The following is a 26,331-nucleotide window of genomic DNA, read 5'->3' on the forward strand; positions in this document are numbered from 1 at the left end:
GTCTTGCAAATAAGCTTTGACAAAAGACACGACCCATGGACGAGGAACTGATGGCCAAAGAGAGGGAACGTTTCTCTCCTTGTAGGGTCAGTCTCTGCTTGCCTTCCTCCTCCTCCCTCCTTATCTCGCCCCGGTGTCTCTCCTCCTCCGTACCACAGTTCAGTGGAGAGACGCCGGAGGAGTCAGATCGCTGTTTTCTTAACCAAGTTCATTCTTCTCCATTTCCTATTCACTCTGAAATCATCCCGCCTGACACACTGGGATTGTACGCATGTGTAAGCACGAGGAAGCGTGTAAGAAAAATACTAGGACAAACACGGACAGGTTTACTATTTGCACTTTTACTCTGCTGTGCTGGGCTTTAGCCTGTCAAGGGTGCTTGGTTATTAACACGGCCAGTTCTGCAGCTGCACATTCTCCCTCCCTCCCACATCTCTGTAACCTCTGCTGCTCAGCCTTGTGTTACCAGTTTGCTTTAACAACCAACACTGGTCAGCAGAGTTCCTGGCGGGTAGAACAGCGTGTAGCCGTCAAATTTTGCCAACTAAAATTCCTGCAGGCAAAAGAAGAAGAAAAGTGATTCCTATTAAAAAAGCTCCATCTCCTCCGCAGGGGATAAGGGTAGAGTGTCAGCTGCTGAAGTGTGCTGGTAGGGAGTCAATGTCCTGCTAAAGGAAACTTTGGCAGCTCAAATGGTTGCCAGGGTAAGAGTTAAAACTTTAATATTACTGATTTTCTCTGTTTGATTCTCATGTTAAATAGGATATATCGATCAGGGTTTCTACACATTTCCACATGTACTGTCCTCAGTCCTTTATGTTCATTTGAAAGTATAATACAGTTCATTGTGAACTGAACTGTATTATAAATAGTTATAGTAACTATTTATATTTTGGGTTTTAAATATGAAGAACAAGCTGAATTTAAGGACACAAGGAAGGAACGAAGGGAAGAAAAATCAAAGGAAAACAGACATTTGGACAATTGGATAGGGAATGACATTTGAAATACTACTATTTTTCTACACTCTTTTTAATACAGAAATTAAATTACAGATTTTTCTAGAAAGCCTAGAAATTTGATGATGTCCCTGTGGGAGGAATTATTAAGCTCTTGTAAAAATAACCCCTGTTCCAGCTGCTCAGATAAACAACACACATGTACATGAAACTGTCTGCACACAGTAAATGATTCATAAGGACCACATGAAAACAGGTCTGCCATACAAGTTGTGAAATATTCTGTCTGCATTATACATGAAGACAGAGTCCTCTGACCTGCCATGTCATGATATCTGAGTCTGCGGTGAACCAGGGCAGAGGTGAAAAGACAGATTATGTGTGTGAGCCGCAGTACATTAATGTGGAAATGTCTTCCATTTCTCAAAATGTACCTCCGGACTCTGATTCAGCAGTGGATTTACAGGTTTTCCATTAAGCGTTGATCTTCATTTTCCCTTGTTTTATGTATTTTTTATGGTAAACTCAAAAGAAGTGATGTTTAATTTTCATACAAATACAGGATAAAGGATGTGAGAAATTTTAAAAAATGAACTCAAATAGTTCAATTTCTTGATTAATATAGTAAATCAAGAAAGATGAGACTCAGAGTTTAGTACAGTAAAAATCAACAGGTGGATTTTGTCTTCTCTTGTGGAGTACTTTAAGTAATTTCTCCAATTATAAAATGACACTAATTCAAACATATTATATCTTCAGGTTAAAAGCTAGTGGGGCCATGGAAATCCCTCTACCTCAGAGTGTGAAACCAGCTTCAGATCAGCTGTCCTATTCTCAGAGCAGTTATGGCAGAATTGGCAGGGACCTGCTGTGGCCTTTGGTGCATGCTCTCTGTTCTAAGAATAGGCATCAGGGATCCAGAAAAAGCTCATCTTTAAGTTTGCCAGACTCCTTCCAAACACATAGCCACAACTAATAATAATTTATTAAGCTTAAAAACATACAAAGTACATACAAAAATAAAAGCGTACAAAATATTGGCATCTCTGTCGCAATGTGACTGAGTCTAACCCTGCTGCATGACATTACTCTACGCTGCCTGCTGGCCCTGTCTGCCAGCCTGGGGACTCTAAAATAAAACTCAGCAGTGGGAAGAGGCGAGTTGAGCACATAGTGTATAGGCAGACTGACTGACATGGTCTGACAGAGCACACACACACACCCCCACACACACACAATGTGTGAAAGCGCTCACAGAGGACAGAATGTGCATCAAAGTAAAGGCTGAATGGCTGCTAAGATAACTGTGTGTGTGTGGTTGTGGTGAAAGAGAAGGGAGGGCTGCAAGCTTCTCCAGCTGTGCCCTGTCAATCTTTTATGACCTCACACTCAGAGAAACAGAGGAGGCTAAGGTGGACAGGCGTGAAGGAAGAGACACAGATTATGTTTCTGAATTTTTTCCTTTTGTCTGATGGAAAATAAGTCAAGGAGGGGTAAATGAGCTCTGGAAGACATACAAGAAGGTTTTGTCACTGTGCGTGCATGCGGGTGCGTGTGCATAACAGTGTGAATAACACACCACTGCTGAAACCCCACAGACTGAATTCAACATCCCTCACCCTGAACAAGTGACAAAAAGATAACCACGTTTCACTTCAGCGCTTCACGCCCTTCCTCTTCCCCCCTTGCTCCCTGCTTCTTCACCTCACTCTCCCACCCCCAGCTCTCACTCTGTCTTTCCACATGGCTGGCCATCCTCTCCCATGTCCCAGAGGATGGGAAGCTGTGCAGCAGCTTGGCAGGCTGTCAGGGGAGCGCAGGAGAGCTGGGAACATACAGTGACTGGAACAGGAGTGAGACGGAGAGCTGGGGTGGGGATTGTGGGTCTGAAACCCTGTGTCCTCACCTCACTGAAGCAGAGGAAGAAGCAGTTTGGCCCAGAAGCATGAAGTGATAGTTTGGGATTTTTTTTAAAACAAAGGTTCCTATGCAGTGCTAAAAAGCTTGGAGAAGTAGTCTCTATCATTGTACAGGTCTGGATAAATATACATAAGAGGTACCAAATCAGGAATCAGCATTCAGTCTGTAATTGTTTATTCCAATAGACAAGTTTAAGAGTTAAGGATTTGAAATAGAGCCTGAAGGAATTCCTGTTATAATAAAAAACGAAATAAGTTTCATGTTTGTGTTGCTTCTTTATCAGGGGAACCAATAGCTACCATTGAAGCAGATTGAACATAAAGATTTTGTACAATAACATTAAAAATGGTGAAAAGACAGCACAAAAAATCTGAAATTATATTTAAATAAAATATGCAGTCATTATCCTCATTCACAATAATATCACAAGTTTTTTTCTTACTAATATTGTGCAGATGGGTCATTGACATATTATTGTGTATGAATAAATAATCTCCTTCTTAAATAATTGAATCTGTTTACAACATATATTATATTCTAGTTTTACTCCATCCCAATAATTGTTTTATGTTTTGGCAGCACCAACCTCAATAATGTCAGGTGGTAAAACCATCCAAGTAAATGAGTGATGACTAATAAAAACTGAGCTCTAAGGTTAATGAACTCAAAGTAAAATATTTTTCAATTTATATGTCATTACACAACAGACCAGAGGAACAAAAACATGAAGCTTTCATTTTGAAGCTAAAAAGGATGATGCATCACCTAATGAAAATCAACTGACCTTTATAGTCAAGTGAAAAGTGTTATTGCTCACTCTGTTACAGCTCATGCTGTATGTTGGTTGGTACACTTTCCATGTTAAGAATTAAAATTATCCTTAATTTTATTTAAATGTTTTATTCTATTTAAAAGTAATGCATGCAAAAGTTGGAAAAGTGTGTCTAATTTTAAATTAGTTACAATAGTGGGGTGTTTTTTTTTTTGATAAATATTTGGTTCACCATATTATTGTTTTTCCAGAGATTTAAAAAAAAAAAGAAAAACATTAAAACAGCGTTTTAAATATTACAACTGAAGAATTTTTCAATACATTGCTCCAAAAATTAATTAAATTCTTTGTGATAGACCCACTCCTATCACTTTTTTAAAAATAATAATGACCTACAAATAGTAAACCCAATGTGTACAAAATGTACATACACTTGTAATTTACTTAACAAATATATCACACTACTAAATTATTTTTATCCCGTATTTAGTTGCCTATTTTGTTTTGTATAAAATCACCACTCAAGGGGCGAATGTCTAATTCCCTCTACCTTATTTTAGAGATTTCTGGGGCTTTGTAAGAAGCTTTGTATCTGAACACAGCTTGAAGCAAAACTGTTTAAATTGATTACAAATTATAAGATATTAAACAGAGAAGATAGGTTTCTGTGGAAGTTTCAGTTTCAGTTTTTGGTCCCTCTCAAATTAGTCTGCATATAAACTTTTAACTGGGACTCGCTTAAAGAAGAATCCAGAATTATCCCTTTAAGACAACAGATACAAAGGAATGATGTGGAGAAAGCATGGTGTAGAGAGAGAAAAAAAAGGTTGGATCTTTCACCCACATACAAATAATCACTCGCAAACACAGCTGGAAATAACAAGGCAGCAGACGGCAGGGCAGCCTGTGCCAATCACGTGCTCCAGCTCCAACATAATGCCAGCAAACCAACATGTTACCTTTATTGACCAGCAATTGCACACATCCTGGGGAAATCAGAGCAATTTTGAAAATGGCACCACTCAGCCGAGAAAAGCATGATTCCATCAAGTCCCTGTGCAATCTAAGCCGCGATTTCTGATGTATGGCATGAAAGAAAAGCAATCAAATAAGAGTCTTTCCAAAGTTATGACCTTTGACTGGGGAAACTAAATCAAATTTGTAATGATTCCCACACAAAATCAAAGCAGAAGTGCTGACAACAGGTTAGCAGTTTAGGGAGGGGAATAAATTTTTACAGGCAAGTTTAAACATCTGTTTGCTTGTTTTTATCTCCAATGTTGATATTTTCTTTTTAGCACCTATCTGATTTCACAACTGTCTTAAAAAAAAAAAGTCAGAAAGACCAGAAACATTGTCACCAGCAACACGTCTGAAGACCTCATATGGCTTGACCTCAGGCCAGGTCAGCACAAAGTGGGCCTGAGCTAACAGTGGGCTTCTTACGTGACATGTCTGGGCTGAATAAGAACAGCAAATCAAACCCAAGCCAAGTTGCATCAGCTCTATAGTTCTTCTCTGGGTTTCATATTGGTGTAAGCATAATCAGTTTCAAAATGAACAACACATCTAGGACCAATAGAGAAAACGATTTTATTGGCAGCTGTCCTGTATCAAATTAATGTAGACAATTAATAAAGGTTATTATTTAACCAGCAGTGCATCCCATCTGAGTCTACCCTTTAAGACAACAGATTTTAGACAGTTTACTCTAGATATGGGCAACATATGTTAGTTCTAACAACATATGTTAAAACTATGTTAGTTCGTAATTAGAGACTGAATAGCTTAATCATATCGAGAGTGAGAATCAGAAATAAATCAAAATAACACCATTCATCTATCATGAGCTAAAGATATATTTGCTTTAAAGTAATTAGTATACTAAGTGAACTGATTTTAGATCAGAAAAGCTCCCAATACATAATTGCGCAGTGATGTATATCCAAAAAATTACATTTCAAAAGATATAAGAGACATCATGACTCTGAGTCGTGTAAGTTACTGAAGCCTTTTTTCCCTTTGGTCTATCTTCAAAAATCCCGCCAGATCACACGACAGACTCATCCCAAAACAAAAACATGACTCTTCACCGACCCGCTCTCCCTCGCTCCTGGCAGAGAGAGAGAGAAACGGGAGGGGGGAGAGGGAGAAGTGGGGAAAAGGATGACAGCAGCTTTAGATCTGACATCAAAAGCAGACGAAAGAGTGAGAAAGGGAGAGAGAGAGAGAGATAGAGTGAGAAAAAAGTGGTTACATCTCCACCGTGACAGCTTGCTAGAAGAGCCTCGCAAAATGCGGAGCAATTTCTCTCTCCTGCTCTCCATCACCATCTATCTATCCCCCCCTCCATCTCTCTGTGTGTCTCTCATCAAAACTTGCTGCCGATTAGGATCTCTGCAAGCCACGTGCTTCGGGATGAGATGTGAAAACACACAGAGAACCCAAAGGGGTAAAACGCCGGGATTAAAGTGGTGAGGGAATAACGGGGTGATAGTGGCACCGGTTCAAATAGATCGGCCCCCGCGACTGCTGTGGCTCCTCAGCTTGTTCTTGTTCTCTCTCGCTCCGGATTCACACATTGATATATCAAGGCCGTTTCTCATTATAGCATCAGGAGGCGAAAGAGCTTTCATGGAGCTGCTTTAGAGGGGGAGATGGGAGGTGGGAGAGCGGGTAAAAGAGTGTGGGAGAAATTGAATGAAAGAAAAAAGAAGAAACACCAAGATGAAGCCAAATGACACACTATTAGTGCAGTAGGAAGGCAGAAGAGAAGAAAGTATGTCTCACTACCAGTTTGGAATCCCTCGACAAATGACAGATAAGTCAGCACTGATTTGAAACAAAGAAAAGTCAACCATCAATGTCTGTCGAGACGACCAGCGTGCACAGATTTTAGACGAACCGGTATGAAGAGAAATTTACAGCCTAATTGGAGTTTGCACACTTAATTTACTTTATTCTTGCAGTTTATTCCTCCACTCCTGGGGCTTCTCCAAAGTATCTGGTAAATTAAACTGCACGCACCTCAAGCAGTGCCAATATTTGCGACCATTTGCAAATGTCTATTTGTTGGGAGAGAAATGATGGCGTAAAAAAGCAATTAGTGGAGCCAAAAAAAAGCCAGAGCAACCCTCATACTTCAGATCAAGCTGGTCACACCATTTCTTCTCAATTACTCCTCCAGTCAAGCTGCTCAACGATTTTTTTGAAAAAACTCAGCCAAACATTAAGAGGTTGGCGCATGTGGGTTCGAGTGTGCTCAGAAAGAATGTCTTCGCTTGGTGCATATGCTTGTCTGTGCATGTGGGTGTGTGGGCGTGCGTGTGTGTCTGTGTCTATGAGAGTGGATGTATGCTGTTGGGCCGTGGCGAGATAAAAAGTGTCCTTTTTGCCTTTGGCATGAACACCAGTCAAAACACAGACGTAAGCTCTGACATGAGCAGTCAAATCCCCTGAGATGTCAGACAAAGAAGCGGGTCATAAGGTGAGCAGAGGATTCTGATTAGACAAAGGAGCTTTAAGCCAACATTGCAGAGTCAGATGGTAATATACTGTATTACATATTGTAGAAAGAAAAAAAAAGTCCTTATCTCTTTTTGTAGTTTCAAAACGTAAAGTGTATTTATATCATCTGAAAATTCCTGTAGTGCGGTGTAGATTTAAAACAACAGTGCTTTTTGGGATGGTACAACAACTCACCGGCAGACTGGAAGGACGGTCCTGGGCGACTCCGTCCTCGTTGCTGGTCTTCCCAGAATTCGCCTGAGCAGGTCCTCTCATGCTGTAGCTTTCCTGCTGAGTCTCCTAACATGATATACAAAAAGAAGACACATTAAAAAGAAAATAAAATACTTTTGCAGTTATATTTGCACACATAAAGTTTCTTTTTGATTCTGTTTAATGCTCTATTGAGACAGAAATATAAAATAGCAAAAACATCTCTGATATATTATTCTGCCGTTTATGTTCTGCAAATAAAAAAAACTGAGACTGAATGTGCTGCAAAATCTCTTAAAAGTTTGGGCATTTTTTAGGGATGAACTGAAACATCAGCAAGTTTATTTTTAAATTATAGCTTTAGAAAAGTCAATCATCTAATTTGAGTACATTTATTCAGTGGCACAAAAAAAGAAATAAAATAAAATAAAAAATCCTATCAAAACAAAGTTTTTATCCAGATCACTGGTGTCAATTGTTCAGGTCCCAGATTACTTGTGCAAAATAAATGTAACAGAATCATTTAGTCAGTTAAACTTTACTTTTCTACAACAAGAGTTTGTTGGAACTTTGGTAAGTAATTCATGGCTGGTTCCCTGAGCATAAGTATCCCAACACAGGTCTTTTTCTCTTAAAAAGAGGAACATGTTACAAAAGTATGGAAGATATTTTACATGTTTTATTTTTTAAACATGTAACATTTCAGGATGTTTACCAAGCATTTCCTTTCATACCAAAAATCAGTGACTTCATAAATACAGCTTGTCAACACCACAAGCTGCTAATAAGGCAGGAGCATCACAACTGTTAAAGTGCTGAAGGGATAGAATAAACTGTTAGACATTCTTAGGTTTACAAGGCTGTAACAGACTGACATTCCTGGCTAGATGGAGTCAAAACGCAAATGGCACACTCTGTATGAAGGAATACACAGAAACCTCACACAGAAACCTCATTCGAACGCACACCGATCAGCACATCACGCCAACCAATTCATTTCAACCAAATCCAGCCTAACCACCCACTAATCCTCCAAACATGCACACTCACATACAAACCCACATCAAGACATGCACTCAGTCCCATTGTTCAATCCAAGTCATTTTCTTTCCCTCTGTAATCACAAGCCTATCTAGTGTAAACCAATTTTCTCTGCATTGTCGGAGGTGTTGCCCTCTCTCGCTCCCTCCGTCTGAGTCTCTCCCTCCTTCTCTCTGCCTCTTTTCATTCACCATGAAGGTCGTTCCTCCATCATGTAAAGTGTCGGCAGCACAATGGCAACTTGTTAAAGAGCTCTGAGTGGAGGGATTAGTGATAACTGATCAGCGAGTCGCGGCGAGAGATCACACACAGCCGTTCACGCACACAAACAAATACAACACGCGTGCGCACACACATAAAACCATGTGTTTATGTGAAACACACACAACTCAAAATCCATCTCTCCCCTCCAGTTTGATTTCTTATCCATGGTGTGATTATTCTGTAGTAGGTGGGCAATATTTCTGTCAGCAAGGTGATATCATTTTATAGCAGGAGATAATCCTTCACAGCAGGAGATGTATCATGTGAAAACCGGTCTATTATTAACTGTACAGTCATTTTAGCTTCAGGATGAGTATGAATGATGAATGAATGATCTGGACCTTTTAAAGAGTTCATTTCATTCTCTTATGCAAACCTTTACAAACTCATTTAATAGCTACTAATAATAGTAAAGAGCATTCATCCAATTATTACTTGTAATTAAGTCAAAGTGTCCGTGAAATTAAATCCTATACGTGTGAGTTTTTATACATGCTTGTGGCTGTCCTTACTATCTCAGAGTGTAAATCCAAAATATTGTGTTCGCAAATTATTTTTAAATTCCTAAAAATAATCATAAAAAACTCGGAATGTTTTGTCGTTATCTTTGGGGTGGACAGACATTCTGCATTCACTGATATAAAATAGTGAAAGAGGCTTATTCAGGTCAGGGCAGGTAACCAGGCAGGTCTTTTAGCAGGAGGTGACATCATCTGGACTCAGGTTTGTTCAGTAAAATAAAGGGAACTGGAGTCTGGCTACACAGAACCTCTCATGCATATAAAATATAAACATTTTCAACCATCAATAAAAGTTATCAAATGGCGTTTTGCATTTTTGTCGTGAATATGGAAAATAATGGCGACCATAAATGACTGAAAACTAACTTCAAATACTGTTGAGTTAATATCATGATTTGATTTTATCAGGTGAAATACAGCCATTGTGAGCCATCACTGAAATCTAAATTTAAAGGAAATGTAGGATTGTTTGTGTTTGACAAATTTGACACATTTTTTATAACCTCATATTTTAAGATTTTTAAAGGTTATGGTAGCCATATTTGGACCTATGCACTATTTTCACTTGGTGAACTGTCATCTTCAAAATAAAGTAGAAATGACACACGTGTATTGATAATTGTTTTATTCGTCTAACAATTTGATGATGGTCTGATAATTGCTTGATTAAATTTGAAATCTATTTGAATAAAAGTTCCTTATTTCAAATAGTAAACTCAAGTTATAGTTTCAAATAGAACTGTATAAAAATTTCCCTAAATGCAATATCTGCCTGAATTGAGTACACATTATTCCATAAGTATAGTAACAGCTTTTTATTTCAATAAAAAGTACACCTGGGTCAATGATTCAGTGCTTAGTTTTTTCAGGGACCGAGTCACAGATGAACTGAATAATGCCACAAACAAAAAAGAAAAAGATGACAGCTTTCCTGTTTCTTTCCCATAGAAGAACATAGAGGTCAGTGATGCTAAACTTATCTTAGCATTTTCCTTGGCTGGGTCAAACACAGAGCAACTGCTGCCATTACCATTAATTCAATTCTCATTTAAATTCATTGAAGGTATGCATGGGTCAGTGCTTCAGTGTTAAGTTGTGTTTTTTTTCTTTGTAGAAACATTACAGAGCTATTGGTGCCATCAAATTTCTGCATTCAATCCATTTTAATTTCCCAAAAAGCACTCCTGGCTTAGGGTTTCCTTGGCAGAGCCACAGAAAGAGCTTTTGCTGTGATCAACTGCATGTTCTTCATTTTTCTTTCTCACAGAAAGTACATCTGGCCTGCTGTGTCAGTATTTAACTGTGTTTCTATTCTTAAAGAAAGCATTGGCAGAGTTTTGCTTTAATCAGCTACACAAACTGTTTGTATTTTATGTCTTTCCTAAAAAAATATGGGCCTTCCACAGTGTTTTGGTCTTAAGTTATGTTTCTTTCCTCAACAAAATTTTTTATTAGTTTTGACACACTTTTTTCCCCCCCTTTCTCTGGAAAGTATACTTGACTCAGTGCAATATTTTAGTTGTATCTCCTTCTCGGAAAAAGCAACTGATGGTTCAAGATGCCATGTTTTGCTCAGTCTGCTCATACTTTCCCAAAGCAAGTACTCCTGGTTACGGCTTTTAGTTACTTCCCTTTGAAGCCACTTGAAGATGTTGATGCCATTGATTCCTTGGACTCACATTGTTTTGTTTTTTTCCCTTTGTTTTTTGTGTCTGCTTACTCTCCACTCATGTCTCAAATAGTCTGGGCACCACCAGAGGTTTCTTCTTCTTTTTTTTCTTTAAATGAGTTCTGTTCCAACCCCGTCACTGCATGTTTGTTTGGAAAGAAGGATTGCTGCAAAATCATTGATTTACAATCGTCTAGGCTTCTTTCAATAACTTTTAACCATTTGTTATTAAATGTTTAACTGAACTCTATTGTTCAGTTAATTGTTTTGCGATTAATCTGTTTTGCAGACTCTAAGCACTAGACTGCATGTAATTGGATCTGAATCTGACTTTATTCGCACATGTATATAAGAGGTTTCACTAGACTTGTACACTGTCGGTCATTTAACTAACAGGGTAAAAAAAATCCTTTCATAATCAATTTTTATCTATCAACTTTGGAAATGATAATAATTACACTTAACTGCATAATATAACATGCTGGGACACAACAACTTTTATTCCAATACAAAATACGAACACACTCCCCTCCTAAACATGTTTGATAGCCGGAGGTGAACCGCAGTAACTGCCAGATCTGGTTCAGTTAGAAGACCATATATTGTCCTAGAAGTGGGTGGGCACTGAAAGATGCTTGACAACAGGACCACAACACAGAAGATCTTTTTTATGTTAGCTTCTGTGTCAAGCCCCTGAGCAATCTGTGTTTATATGTGCACACAAACATCATAGATGCATGCCCAACATTAGCCTTTTATTACATGGCTGGACATGTTTGAAGTAGAAGGCCTGTGCCGACACAAATACACCTCCACAGGTAAATAAAGGCAGGAGGTAGAGAGGACAGGAAGATGTGTGGTGGCCTTCTGATGAGTGGACGCACATGTGGATGGCTCATGAAGAAAAATGCACACACACAGGGAACCGAGAATAGAAAAGAGGCTGCTGACTCAAGTTCAATATTTACACAGGCGTGAGTCTCTAGTGTTTGTGTGTGTGTGTGCGTGGGGGTGTGCACGCGTGTGCGTGGGTGTGTGTGTGTGTGTACTCTGGGGGTTTTAAGTGGGTCAAAGTGAGGTTAGCTTCTTACTACTGTTTACGCTCATGTTCTTACATCATAACAGTTAAATATGTGATGAACACAGAAGACGGGATACAAAGAGATGAAAGAGAAGTCTGAAAGGTTAGACGCAAAGGAAACAGAGATATTGTGAATCCCTGACTAGAGAAAAAAGATGAAAACTGAATTGAAAAAGTGAGAGCAAAAGTACATAAAAACCAAATGAAGGAGTGCTGCAATTGCGTCCTTTCATTTGAGTTTTTTTACAGTCCATTGTCTCAAAATCCCATTTCCCAGCTAATTTAGAAGCCTCTAAAATACACTCCACTCCATACCTTAAGCCTAAGGCCACAGCTAATCCTGTCTTCACACACGCACACACTCGCAGCGACACTCATTCATCCTCAGTGCTTTTGAAAAGACTTCATCTTGGCATAGTGGAAGCGAATGAAGGATATTGAAGGAAAGCGTTTGAAGTACATGAGGGAATGCAGGAATCAAACTGTGAGTTAAATGCTATTAGACAGCTGTGTGGAAAGGCAGTGTAATATTAGATTTGATTGAATAGATGACTTCTGAATGCAGTGTAATATATATAGAGCCGGAGAGGTTTTATGCAGAAGTAAATCAATATTGCACCAGCAACTCAAATCAGGCGCAAGTGAGAGTCAAGCAGGGAGCGGAAAGCAGAAATGCGTTTTTATCGCTCATAGACAGTTGGGTTTTTTTGCAGTCCAAAGCTTGAGCAAACTCGGTTTTAAAGGTAGCTTGCATCATAACCCAGCTTTTAAGGTAATTGTTTTTGCATTGTTTAGATTCTCTGGTCGTAAATTAGCAGACGAGGACACAAACACTAATCAGTTTCACACTTTCCTTTTGCCACTCACACCTCATTTAAGGAACTTCTTTTACACCTTTTTGGCTGGCTGCCAATCACGTGTTCTGACAGGGGAGCCAGGTGAGGCACTCGCCACGTTTTCCTAATTTCAATTCATGCTCTTAGAACAGAAAAGCAGAGAAACTGGCATGACAACATGTGAGCGTTTGATGTCATTGGATGAAAAAGAGAAAGCAACCAAAACAAAATTCCCAGATGTTAAGTGAAGCTCAATCTTTCGTCTTCTAACAGTCAGTATTGGATGTGCCTTACAGAAGCAAAACTTGTCACAGTATATGTATATTTTTTAATTCTTCAGCTTTTAAAGTTTAATCCCTTGTGCAGAGCCCTGTTCTGCTCTCGGCACTTTTGCTTTTTAAAACTTTGTGTGCAAAACAAAAATTGTGGTCGCATTGCTCCATTTTGCTTCATTTTCAAAAGTTTTCATCTTTGCAAGAATCAAAATCATTCAGTTATGTTTCATCTTTGCTGGTCCACACATTTTCCTCTCAGGTTTTTCTTCTTAAATGAATTTCCCCTCGTCACCTTTGGGACACCTCTCCATTTTCTCAGTCTTCATCAATGCCACATCCACCCTTCCCTTCCTCATCTCTCCCTGTCTCCACTGCTCTTTTCATGATTACCAAATAAATTAGTCATCTTCCTTTCCCCTGCACCTTGGCAGATGCAAATCTCTATCAAATACCATGCTAATGCCATTAATATTCATTAAAAATTAAGCTTAATTGCATCTCTTTAAGAGAGGTTCCCATACGGATGCAACACACACTACTTCACCACATCCCTTGCACACAAGCATATATGATCATCTTCAGGGGGACAGGGAAGGTGGTTAGAGTTTGTGAGAAGATGGCCAAAGTTGAAAGAGAGCTCTGGCAATCAACAGCTATATCTTGCCGGTAATCAGATACCCTGCTGGGGTAATAAGTTGGCTAGAGAAGGAAAATCAGACCACCCATGTGAAAACAGGAAAGTTACTCACCATGGATGGTGTATCCAACCCGAAGCCAATATTCAAAGACTATACACAAAAATATATGTGTTCAAACATACAGTAATATGCAATACATTAGAATATGAGCTCCAATGAGTTTTGTTTGTCTGATTCAAAAATAACTCATTAAGACAATATTTCTGTATTAAAATGTTGTTTTTCTTGTTTTGATGTAATACTCTAATCTTAATTGTTGTGTTTTCATTTCTTAATTGTTGTGTTTTCATTTACGTGTAGGAAAGATATTATCATAATTAACAGGAAAAAGGGGTTTGTAATTAATCATGCTCCACTTAGTTAATTCAGTTACTAAAATAAACTTTTCCACAATATTTTAAATTATTGAATATGACTTGCTGAGATCAAAATATTCACTTATAAGTCACTTTGAGCTAAACGTCAAGGGGATTGTTTCTAAAGTTTCTAAAACCAAGAAGAGCTGCAGTGTAACATGGATGTTCACAGACTCTCTCCGTATAGAATTAAATGGTTTTTGCAAAGAATTGGCTGTTTGAATCTCGAGACCTCAATGTGCCGAGTGTTGCCACATATTTTTAGATACTTTTATTAACATTTTTGAAAACCATGTATGACTGTCCTTCACAGTTATGCAAGACATTTATTTCCTGTTACACAAAAATTATGCAAAATATATGAAGATTGATTTGACAAAGTTTTAAGGGTTTAAAGCATATGAATACTTTTTGCAAGGTGATGTATTCACTGTGTCCTACTTAAAAATCAAGAAGCCTCTGATGTCCATATGATCAATTATCACAGAGTATTATAAACTTATATGAGAATCATGTCATAATATTTTGAGAAGTCATAGCACTGACTTATTCTCATGATTTTAGGACTTTACTCTTATATGTTTACTTTCGTCATAGCCCTGATAGTCAGTCATAGATCAATAACCAAATTTTTGTAACAGTCCTTCCTGTTCTATCATTACCATAGAAAAACATACTTGTTTAACTTCATATCGGCTAAACTGTTGACAAGAGAAATGCGCCAAAATCCTTGTTGAATAAAAAATAAAACTGCACAAAACAGCTTTTCACATCAAGTTGGAGGTGGGGACCAGGACATCCATATTCAACAGTCTGCTTTGGTTCAGATATGGCGACAAGCCAACACCAATCAGCCTGAAACAACATTCAAGAGCGAGATCAATGATTACGGCTTTTTTCTGCTTCTAAAATAATATTCAAAAGCAGTTTTTCTTTCTAATGTGTTATGTTTTTACAAAAGTGTTTTCTAATCTATTTTAAACAGAATTTCTACATTCTGATTTTTTATAGGACAATCTGACCAACTGCAGGCCCATGTAACTGTAAAAGGTGACCGTTAGAATGGAAAAAGATGTGTACAACACATCGCCTGCATCAGTATATGTTTTTAACACCAAGTGGTGTGTGCAGCTGTGTGAGTTTGCGTGTGCTTGCAGCCTATCTTAATAGGACCATTTGTAGCAGGGCCTGTTCTAGTGCTGTGTCCTTCAGATTGGATTCTATCTCAGCAATCCCCCTGACCTTTAGCTCAAAGTGACTACAAGAAAAGACCTGAGCTCTGACACAAGATCCTCACAAGCACATACACACACAACCACGAGGAATGTCTACATTATAAAATATATAAACGCACTCACAGACTCAGAGGAAAATTAATATGCACACATTTACTTTACTCAACACACTCCTCTGCATTTGTACGGGCTTTCCCTCAGGGATGATGTCAGATGGAGCTAACATTGCCAGGGTTTTTGCTTTTATTCTCCTACACAAGCCAATCAAATCAAAGCCCGTCTTCACTTCACACACGCTTTGCAAGTCCCTGTCACCACAAGCCCTACCACCCTTTCACTTCAACTTGCTTTGGCATACTGTTATAACTAGTGTACACCCACATGACTTTTGCTAAAGCGCTGAGAGACGATGGCAGTGTGCTGGAGAGCGTGACTGTGACATTTTTTTGGGGGGTACTGTCTGTTTTCTCTTTCGGTCTGTGAAGTCTGAATCCAGGAACAAATGTAGCGGCATTTCCTAACAAATGGCAGCTAAATGAGGCCCCTAGGGTGCTGCGTAGCTAACTATCGCTCCCCCCCACCCCACACCTTTATTTTTGAGCCATTATGATTGTCCTAACCGTTCCAAAAAACACCTCTCTCATTCTTGTTCATTTGCATTTGAATTGCAGCTCTGCAGTACAAAAACAAACATAAATCACAAAATGGGGGGAAGAAAAGATGGAGAGAAAAAACAGTGGCAAATTCTGGCCGAGCAATTAGCAAATGTCAGTCAATGTTAAGGTAAACAAAAAAAAAAAGAGACGCTAAATTAAAAACATTGCATTCAGACATTTTGTCACACACACACGCACACTACAAAACTGACACAGTATACAGTTCATATATATTTATTTTTTAGCTTCATCATTTAGTTTTTGCTTCAAAACTCATCAAGCTTAAGTGCTCGTCTGTAGTGGCCAATCAGAGCGTGGCAGGCCCAGGGTTGCCGTGGCGATACACGGGGACATTTAGAGGACTCCGATAAACTCTGCCATTTAAAAGGTTATGACAATTAACGCGGCTCTCCGCAAATTACCACTGCCAGACCTTTACCCACGGATGTCTCTCTCCCTCTTATCACCTCGCGCCCAGCCTCGCTCCCTCTCTCTGCCTCCTCCTCACTATCTCGCCATATGCCCTCCATTTCCACAGTCTGTCCTCCTTTACTCCCCCCTCTGCTGCCCCCAACCCACCCGGTCCTCCCTACACCCCCTTCTATCCAGCAGCACTTTTATTATCCTGTTAATTAATAGACTTCTTCACTTAATATTCAAATGCTGACCAATTAATGACATTGAACTTTGGGCACTACCCCTCCACACACACCCACCTACAAACCTTTGTTTCAGTCCCCAACTCACACACACACACGCTAATACACTCCTTCCTGTCTCTCATTTCCTTCATTTCGTCCCCTCAGCCTTCCCTGCCATTGCCAAGGTGAGCTCCCATTTCTGCGTGATTGAAAGAGAGTGTGAGTGTGTGTGTGATGAGGGGTACCCAGGGGTGGCTGAGGCAGCAGAGAAAGTATACGACGAGGGGGTAATAAAGCCAGAGGGGTGGGTCGAAGTAAGGCACGATGGCCTTTTAATTAACCTGGTGTGATTAAAAGCGGGGGTGTGTGGTGGGTGGGTGCAGGAGCGAGGGAACGGGGTCTGCTGCTACAGCCGGTTGGGGGGGGGCTGAGAGGTGACAGACAGGAAATGGGAAATAACACGAGAAGTAATGAATGTTATAAAACGTGGACATGTGGACATCCTGTAGGTTTTATACAGTTTATAATCATTGCAATAAAAAGAAATGATCAATTCGATTATTGCACAACAGTACAACGATTCAATATAATGATTAAAACTGTATTTAGTAAATGAAAAATCTGATATAAGAAATTATTAAATATATTAAATAAAAACAGATCATCACTGTTCCAATGTATCTTCTCTATTCATGGATAATGGCTTTCTGGTGGTTTGCTGGAGTCAGGAAACCATTTATGAGGCTTTCAAACACTTTCCAGGATGAGAGTTGTCAATTACTTTATGTTTATTATGTGCAGCTTTTACAAATCTTTAGGCCCATTTCATGTTGTCAGAGAGGTGCTTTTAATCGCAAGAGATTTTGTGGTTCTATAGGTCAGACATTTTTTTCAACCAAGGGTGTGTCCAATAAAGCTGGAAAAAATTATCTATATTAACAACATAATATCAATATTATTTAACAAGGCAGTTTGATTCTGAAGATAAAGCTTTAAAGTTAAAAAATGATTGTAATGCAAAGAGAAGGCATTCTACGTTGTGTTTACGAGAGGCAGAGCGTGACTCCTGCTATAAATAATAATGTTGATGTGACGTTTATGGTGCAGGGAAACTGAGTTAATGCATTAGTACAGTACAGTAGTATTTGTACAAGCAATAACAGCTTGTATAAATACTTTTTCCATGATTTGCCCACACTATTCACAATACTACATGTTCCCAGTCTTCAGAGGTTAAATTTTAACTGATGTTAAACAAAAGATGTTGACAAATTAAAATCTTTAACCTACCATTAAATGTCTTTAATGGTAGATACAACACAAATAATTAGTTGCTTATTAGACACATTTTTTAAAAATTTAATTTTAAATTTATTAACAGGACCAGAATCAATGAGTGGCTTACTCAAAAGCAGACTCGGCCAAACCGATTCATCAAAGTTGGTAAAATACAGTAAGGCTTTCTGAAGAATGAGTGACCAAAACAGTCATGTTACTAAAAACACACAAAAAAATTTTGAGATAAAAAATTTGCATCTGAAAAATTTTGTTAACTATTTTTTTTAAACAAAGGTGTAAGAGCGTTCTTATTTTTCAGATGTACACTTACACACAGACAAAACTCAGATTGTTGTCTCCGTTTTATCAAAGTATTGTATTTAATTTATTGTTGAGCAAGCAAAAAATCTAAAAAAAAAAAGTATTCATCAAATAAATGGCCCATGAGTACTTTAACCAAAAGTTTGAAAACGACTGCTTTTCCACATCTGAAAAAATGTTGTTCTTATCAACCTGTAAAACACACTTAAGTATGTGTGATTGAAAGGAGCCTCACCAACAAACTTGTTTTATCTGGTTTTCTTGTCAACACCAGATAAAAAACATTGCTGCATGTCATCTCAGTAAATCAGCCTCTATCTGTGCAAGTCCCTGTAAAGTGAGCATGTCCCCTCCAATCAGCTCAGAGTTCATCTATGCTAAAGCACCGGTCCCCAGGGCCCACTCTCAGACAGGAAGAGGAAATGGTAAAAGTCAATAGAGCAATTGGGATCGGTTTCCCACAGAGGAAAGTGAAAAAAGGACTTTGAAAAAAAGCTGACTGACTTTTTTTCCCAAAGACTGGCAGTCAAATTCGAGCCTCACTTGAATAGAGCACACGATCTACCACAGATTCTAAAGAACACTAAAACAAAGTGCAGCTAAATTCTGTTTAACGTTATGAGTCTATAAACATCAGTTTAACACACTGTTTCTCAATGAAAATTAAATGGTGTGTGCTCCAAGGGAAAGCTGATCAAAGGCAGAACAACATTATGAGTTTAGGTCTGGCAGATGGCCAGAGTTGCTTTTCACCTGCTCTGCTCAGCTGCAGAGCCTACTCTATCACACTTTGCTGTATGCAACCCTGTAAAGAAAATATGCTCCATAAAATATCATCTTCCTCAGATTATGCCCTTCTGACAAATGATTAAATTGTTCTGCTATGAATTAAAGGCCTTATTTATTGTAAATGAAATTAAAAAAAAAAAAAGAACATTTTATCCATCATTAGGATGAAGTGCCATTATAATATCCGCAGCTCATTTAAATCAGCTAAAAATCCAGATATAAAGTCTTGGAACTAAAGAGCCACTGACCATAAATTGAAAAAAAAAAAAAAAGAGGTGAAATTTCCAGGGGCGAGATACATACCAAGATTGCATCCAATACACAAAAGGTTGATTTACAAAAAAAACAAAAAACAAACCAGCAAAACAAAAAGTACAAATCTCTGAAGGTGCACATACTGTAGTTTTCAATGGTTCTGTACCTCTTTTATGCTGCTGTATATCTGGTAAATAGTTAGCATTTGTTTTTATGGCCTGGACTTTTCTTTTTATTATGAAGCTGGCTCTAAGGTCAAATAGATGCCGTTTGGATGGCTTTTGTCCAGTGCATAATGAAGTTCCAACATAATAAATTAGGTCAAATACTGTCTAAATCTATTTACACACTAATTTTCTTTACCTTTATCAGACCTATTTGTAATGGAGTATGACATCTGTGAGGAGACTTTTTTTCAAAGCCCTAATTAGAAAACTCTAGTTATTTAAATATAGCATGCCTTTCTTTTTCTCAAACACCCGTTCAACGATATCTTCTACTCTCGACTAACCTATGCTTTTAAAATTCTCTTCTCCAAAGTGGTGTGACATACATTTTTATTTTCTGTATGAATGCTGATATCTTTGAAAATGTCTTTTTTATCCTGTTTTGCTCCTTGCAATCAGATGAGGTCATGAGAGGGCAACAGACTCAAAGAAGGAAGGCATTTTTGCTCCATTTCGTTACAAAAAACAGCTAATAGCAGTTGTTGCACAGCAAACTGTGTCAAAGGCAGCTGGAATGGTTCCATCAGTGAGAGGATGTCCTCTGGCTGGGGTTAATGGGAGTGGAGTAGGGGGAAAACGAACTGCTGAGAGCGCCGGAAGAACAAAATAAAGAACTTTTCAGCTTGGATTTCTCAGAGTAATGCAGGGTCAGAAAACAGGGGTCAAAACCACAATGACATCGTAATCTGGTGTGCGCTTGCGATTGTGCACGGGTGCGTGCGTGTAATCCGTTCGGTGCGGCTCACATCATGTTTCATTTCAGCACAGAAATCACAGACAAAGGTCACTGTTTGACCTTTTCACAGCTCAGAATTGCGGCACCACGCCTGCCTGATTAGTGTACGCGCAGACACAAGCTGACACACACGTATGGATGCAGAAAAAGACGAACACACTCACTCAGGACAGAAAAATGAAAGTAATAACACAAAGCTCAAAGCATACAAAAAAAATCATCTTTTTGTAATCTTGCCCAACTCTGCTGTGCGAGTTCAATTTTCAGACATGTTTACTTCTTAGATACAAAATCAAAAACAAGCACTGAGTCGCTTTGTTATTTAAATTAATTTTGATATTTTTTACTATTTATTTCATACTTTAAAACCTCCACTGAACAGAGAAAATTTACAAACCTAAAGTCCTAAAGCCATTGTACACACTTGCTTATGTGTAAAATGTCACTTTTTAATGATTGATCAAATGTATTTAGTCATTGTTCTAAACTGAGATTGAAGCTCAGATCTAATTTACAGGCAAAATATTCAACGTTTCACCTTTTTTACAAAGATGTTCTTGCCTGTTTCCATTTTCAGTAAGTTTATTATGAAGTGGACTGCTGATTGGTGAGCCAGACCTTTAACAAGTAATGGGAAAGTATAGAAGCTAGAGGCTTATTAGCTGATAAAAATGTGTGAATTTATTGGCTATATTGTGCTGGTGTGCAGATAGAAGCTAGGAGTTCACACACATCGCCCGCTGTGCTGCTGAAGCATAAAATGCTTTATAGCTGTAACACATACCACAGGAAAGATTTCTTGATTATAGGTAAAACCAGCAGGATGTAGCAATGATGCAAATGTGCATGTTGATTGAAATATAAAATACTGTGCATGCATTGCAATGAGAAACGACAGGAAGCCTGCTCTGCGGTCACCTCAGAGGTTGGCATAGTAACCAATCAGTAACCTATCAGCACAGGTGAAATTAGACTTGAGCCGATCAGTGTATTTGGGGCTGAACTACCTAGAGTATAAATGTCAACGTGGGTCAATTGCCGCCATATCATCAGCCATGATGAAAACACACCATTACTGTCGGAAAATGTCAATGTGGCCATGGATTCTAGCCTCTCCTTGTTAAAGTGAACAACGTTTGTTCAGTAAGCTGCAAAATTTGTGTGGGTGTGTGTGTGTGTGTGTGTGTCGTAGGTGAGGAAACAAGAGCAAGAGATGCGGCCCTATTGGCTGACACAGTATGTAAATTATATGCTAAAATTTACGGTTTCCTTTTTGTAACTACCTGCCTTTCTGCTCACTGTGTCTTTCTGTATGGTCGTTTTAGTGAATATTGCAATTTGGATGAAAAAAGCATTTATCTTGGTAAATTAAAAATGAATGCCTTCACTATTGTCAGACAGCATCAGCTTGTGCAGATTTTAAATATACCTGCACATAATTTAAATGCATGTCTTTAACATCTGGGGTGAAAAAAGACATTTGGAACAATACTTGAACAACAGTGAACTGCAATGACAACGTGTCTTCTAATAAAAATACATGGTGCCTGATATAATAATTTTTCTGCAAATCAAAATTTGTTATAACTTCTTGTGACAAAATTGCCAGCTTTATTGGCTAAGTTTGTATGCACAGACATTTTTGTCTGGATGCCAAACAATGCATAAAAGTCCTGGTAGAAATGACTGTCATACTTTGTCTTGTTTTGTTGCATACTGATACTATTCATTTGTTTGCAAGCTTTAGCAGGCATAAAAGGTTCCTTTGCAATAACAAAATAAAAAACCTCTCTTTGCCTTTCTGGAAAGACTGTTGCTGTTCTCTATTTTGCTTGTTTTTTATTTTCTCTTGTTGCAGTCTTTTCTACCTTGTTCTTTTCTTTTTCTTGTATTGTTTTGCTCTCCTCTACAATGACTCAATGCTGGTCTATGGCCCACAGTTCCTCTATGCAGCTTGACATATCCCCCATTCTTAACAGTGGATAAGAAACACATTGGCAGGCTTCACTTTACTCCAAAAAATACAACTCCTTGAACCCCAGCTACAGAATGGAAATGTTTCACAGAAAAGCAGATGGAAACTTAGAAGAAAATGTCTCGATCCATATCTGCACTCCAGACGCTCTGTTGTTCTGAGACTTGGTTTTTCATCTGATAGACTTTAGTGCATACAAAATGTCCAACATGTGTGGACGTACTGAGACATGTACATAATAAAAACCTAATCTATCTAAAGAGTGTATATATTAATTTTTCCAAGCCTTAAACCTAAAACCTAAAACTTAAACCTTTAAACCTAATGTAACATAGACTTTTTACAGAACATTAAATTCAACAAACAAAAAAATAAGTAAATTACTTATTAGAAATATAGATATGCAATTATCTTCAAAGAACAACAGTAGAATGTGTTAAGCCAATATATGCAAACTCGACTTTCTAAATAAGTCAAACAGGGAGTGCTTTTAATTTGAAGGGGGAGTACTGTGCTAATTGATGCTTCATATAGGTGGAGAAAACTGTGGTCACTCCAACCCTTTCTCTTCCATCTTATTAAAATGCCTTTAAACCACAGCAAAAATCCATCCATCCGTTATCAGACACACTTATCAATATCTGCCAACCTCCAGCGGTCAGCGAGCGAGAGGCGAGGTACACCTGGACAGGTCACCAGTCCAACACAAAAATACGATGGGAAATTTTTGGGAGGCAGGGTACACTCTGGACACACAACACACTCATAAGAACAATTTAGAGACCTAAAAGAACCCAGATCAAGGTTTGAACCCAGGAGCTTGTTGCTGCAAGGTGACAAGACTCACATGTTTTAATACCTCCGATAATTTTTTTCTTAACAACACAGGAGGGACTTGTTTTGGCAATAAACTGCAGCATGCACCTTTGTCTAGTGACAGTGTTCTGTATGTGAGTGACAGTACCTGCTGCGGAGGTGGTCGAGGCTGCAGGTAGGAACTCTGGGACAAGCCTGTGGGAGTCTGCTGAGGAGGACTGAAGTACGGAGGGGTTCCCTGCTGCCCTCCTTGCTGCTCCCTGCTGAACCCTCCCATCGACTGCTGGCCATATGGTGCAACCTGCTGAAGAAGAAAAAAAAAAAAAAAAACTTATTACAGGGGAAATTTTGATACAACTGCAACTCAGTTCTCATCATTCATGTTAAACAGCTTGTGTTTGCATAAACTTCTTCACAACTCTAAGACCCTGACAAGACAGGGAGGAATAAGAGCTGATGGAGTTGTGCTGTGGTCAAAAGTCTCACAAAAGGAGTCTCTCACCTGCTGAGGAATGCTTTTGACATGGCAATAAGACGCAGAAACATTGCCTAAAGCCACAAAAAAAACTATGCAAATAATATTTTCTAATATCACCAATTGTCCCTGAGCTGCAGGCTCTAAAAGGGGGAAGGCAACCACCAGCCTCCGATCAGTCCTCTGCCTAATGAATTCCTGCTGAAGACACCTCTAGCTTTATGTCCTCTAGTTTGCCAAATGCATCCACCTCTTTACATTATCTCTGACTCGGTCAACTCACAGATGAGTTCAGAAGTGCTAGATATTACTGCAGGTCCGTCCCAGGCCGTAACCTTAATGAGGGACACGTGGATGAGTGGTAACATTCCAGGGCAGAACAAAAAAGAAAAAAAACTAATTCATAGGGGTGAAGCCATGCCAAGCGGCAATGCTGTATTACACGGTGGTTTTAAGGGAAAATGCGAACAAGGAGTGCATGTAACAAGCTGGCACAAATACAAATGTAGACTTAATCCCTTCATGTTGTTTGTTATGACTACAGACAGCGCCAGGTGTTCTAACTGCTGCGTGGATTTCCTTATTCACACAGAGACAGCCACACATTTACACAAACAGCCAGGAACAGATTATTAAACAACATTTACAACTACTGACAGCACTTTTAATGTCATATTTCCTTCTCATCATGTCATGTTGCTCTGCCACAAACTCGTTAAACCTTCACAAGGCCCTGTGCATCTGTCAAGCTTGTTGTCCACTTCCAATGCCTTACTTTAAGATGTCGTCTTAAATCTTCCTTAGCAAAGTAAAACTTAGCATGATTTATATCTCGAATGATGGTGTTACTGGGCCCTCTGACATGACGTAATTACCACACTATACAGCTTTGTCAGATAAGAGCATGCAGCCGGAGCAGAGGCTTTATGAGAGAGAAACCCCTCTAACATAAAAGGCATGATGAAACTCAAGGCTGGTGGAGAACATAGTGAAATCTGATCTGGTGACAGCAGAGTACCAGTGGAGATTAATACGTTTGAAACAGGTTTTGAAGAGAGCCTTCCGTTGAGTGGGGCTGTAAGAAAAGAAATATTCTCTCAATGCTTTTGACTTTCTCAATAGCAGTAATTGGACAGTGTTGAATACTTTTCACTTCAGTGGAAATTTGATTAGCAAAAACAGGTTTGTGTGCAGGGGTGTGTGTGTGTGTGCGTGAGCAGAGCTTACAGTGAGAGAGTGTCATTAGGCCGATGAGATGGACAGACAGGGTGAGATCAGTCAGGCTAGCAGAGAGGTTAATAGCATGGCCCTGCTCATGCCAACAGCACCATTGGATTCATTACCAGCAGTCAGAACTGCACACACAGACACACACGCCCGCACCCCCCCCCCCCCCACACACACACACACACACACTAAGCTACTATTTGATGCTTTAATACTTGAATGAATGCAGAAAGATAAACCATTGCTCACTCACTCTCTCACATATGCGTATTGTTAGGCCTGCATCGAAGCTTCTTCAGTAAAAGTGAAGCAGCCTTGTCCAGTTATTAGTGTTGACAGTCTGGTGTAACACGGTGAGCTTCAACAGGAACATTGCTGTTCTCAGATTGTTGAAGATTAGGTCACCTTGGCAATCAAGACCAGAAATCCATTGGAGGGTTCCTCTTTCCACAGACACATCCAGACACAAGAATTTCCTAGTCACAGACTAGGACTAGGTGTCTGTAGCTTCTGCTCAGAAGAGCATAATTGGTAAGAACCCTTACCAATTATCAGCATGAAACATGGATGATTAGTTCATAGTCTGAATGCAAATTCTCTGGTATATATTAAAAAAAAAAAACCTAACAAGTGTGATGTGTCTTTGTTTTCTGCCCTTGTGAGACAATAGTTTATGGAAGTGTCTTTCACTCCAGTTACATCTGCAAGTCTTTTGGGTTCTTCCAGCTTGTCAGAAACTGACAATTTTCCTGTGTTTTGCGAAATAGCTCAAGCTTAGTCAGCTTAGGTCAAAGTCATCTGTGAAGAGATATATTTAGGTCTGAATGGGATATTCTGAGTCATGAATATGCTTTGGTCTGAACCATTCCATTATAGCTGTGGCTGTATGTTTGAGACTGATGGAAAGTGAACATCTGTCCCAGTCATGTCTTTTGTAGCCTTTAACATATTTTCTTCCAAGACTCCTCAATTTTCAGCTCCATTACTATCAACATGATTTCTGAGTGTAATGAGTCACACTGGATTTAAATAAGTGTTGTAGAGTAAATTATGTACAATGCACATCCAAATACTGTAACCCCAAGTTGTACTTAAATTTGTTTTGAACCAATGTATAAGTTTTCTTAATCTTCGCAGTTATGTGGTGCTTTGTTTTGGTCTATCCAATGAAATCCAATTATAACACTCTGAAGTGTGACTATGATATGACAACACAGAGTGTTAATGATTTCCAATGCAGTGAATTTTAGGCCATTAAGTCAAGGATATCTTTGTTGAATCATTGTCAAATGTAATAACTAGCAGCAGACTTTAGGCATGATCTCTTTCAGATCTAGTAGCAATTCATAGTGTAACAACTATTTTTCTCTAAACTGTTCATCATCTAAAGCGTGTATGTCATTGTTGCATTCTAACAGAATAGGTTGCAAAAATTTTACCATAGCATGCAGACAATCAAGTAAGACAGTCACAAATATGAATAGATAGAAATACCAACCCCCTGCCATTCAGTCAAATAAGCACACAGGCAGTAGGTAGACTGGAGGTCTAACGAGTAGCAACCTGCCAAAGTGGCTTTGGGTGGGAA

The 26,331-nt window shown here is 38.8% G+C and overlaps 1 protein-coding gene across 2 annotated transcripts in view; it reads right to left on the reverse strand.

Annotated features, from left to right (window-relative positions):
• LOC102228829 (AT-rich interactive domain-containing protein 1B-like) overlaps nucleotides 1–26,331 on the reverse strand; it is a 196,106-nt gene that overhangs the window by 121,869 nt on the left and 47,906 nt on the right. For both annotated transcript variants that reach the window (XM_023353033.1, XM_014471447.2), the window contains exons 3-4: nucleotides 23,190–23,345; nucleotides 7,354–7,458 (exon numbers count right to left, since the gene is read on the reverse strand). In XM_023353033.1, coding sequence (XP_023208801.1) covers nucleotides 7,354–7,458; nucleotides 23,190–23,345 — 261 coding nt within the window. The remainder of the gene's footprint in view (nucleotides 1–7,353; nucleotides 7,459–23,189; nucleotides 23,346–26,331) is intronic.

This window comes from Xiphophorus maculatus, chromosome 19 (assembly GCF_002775205.1).
Source record: "Xiphophorus maculatus strain JP 163 A chromosome 19, X_maculatus-5.0-male, whole genome shotgun sequence".
NCBI lineage: Eukaryota > Metazoa > Chordata > Actinopteri > Cyprinodontiformes > Poeciliidae > Xiphophorus > Xiphophorus maculatus.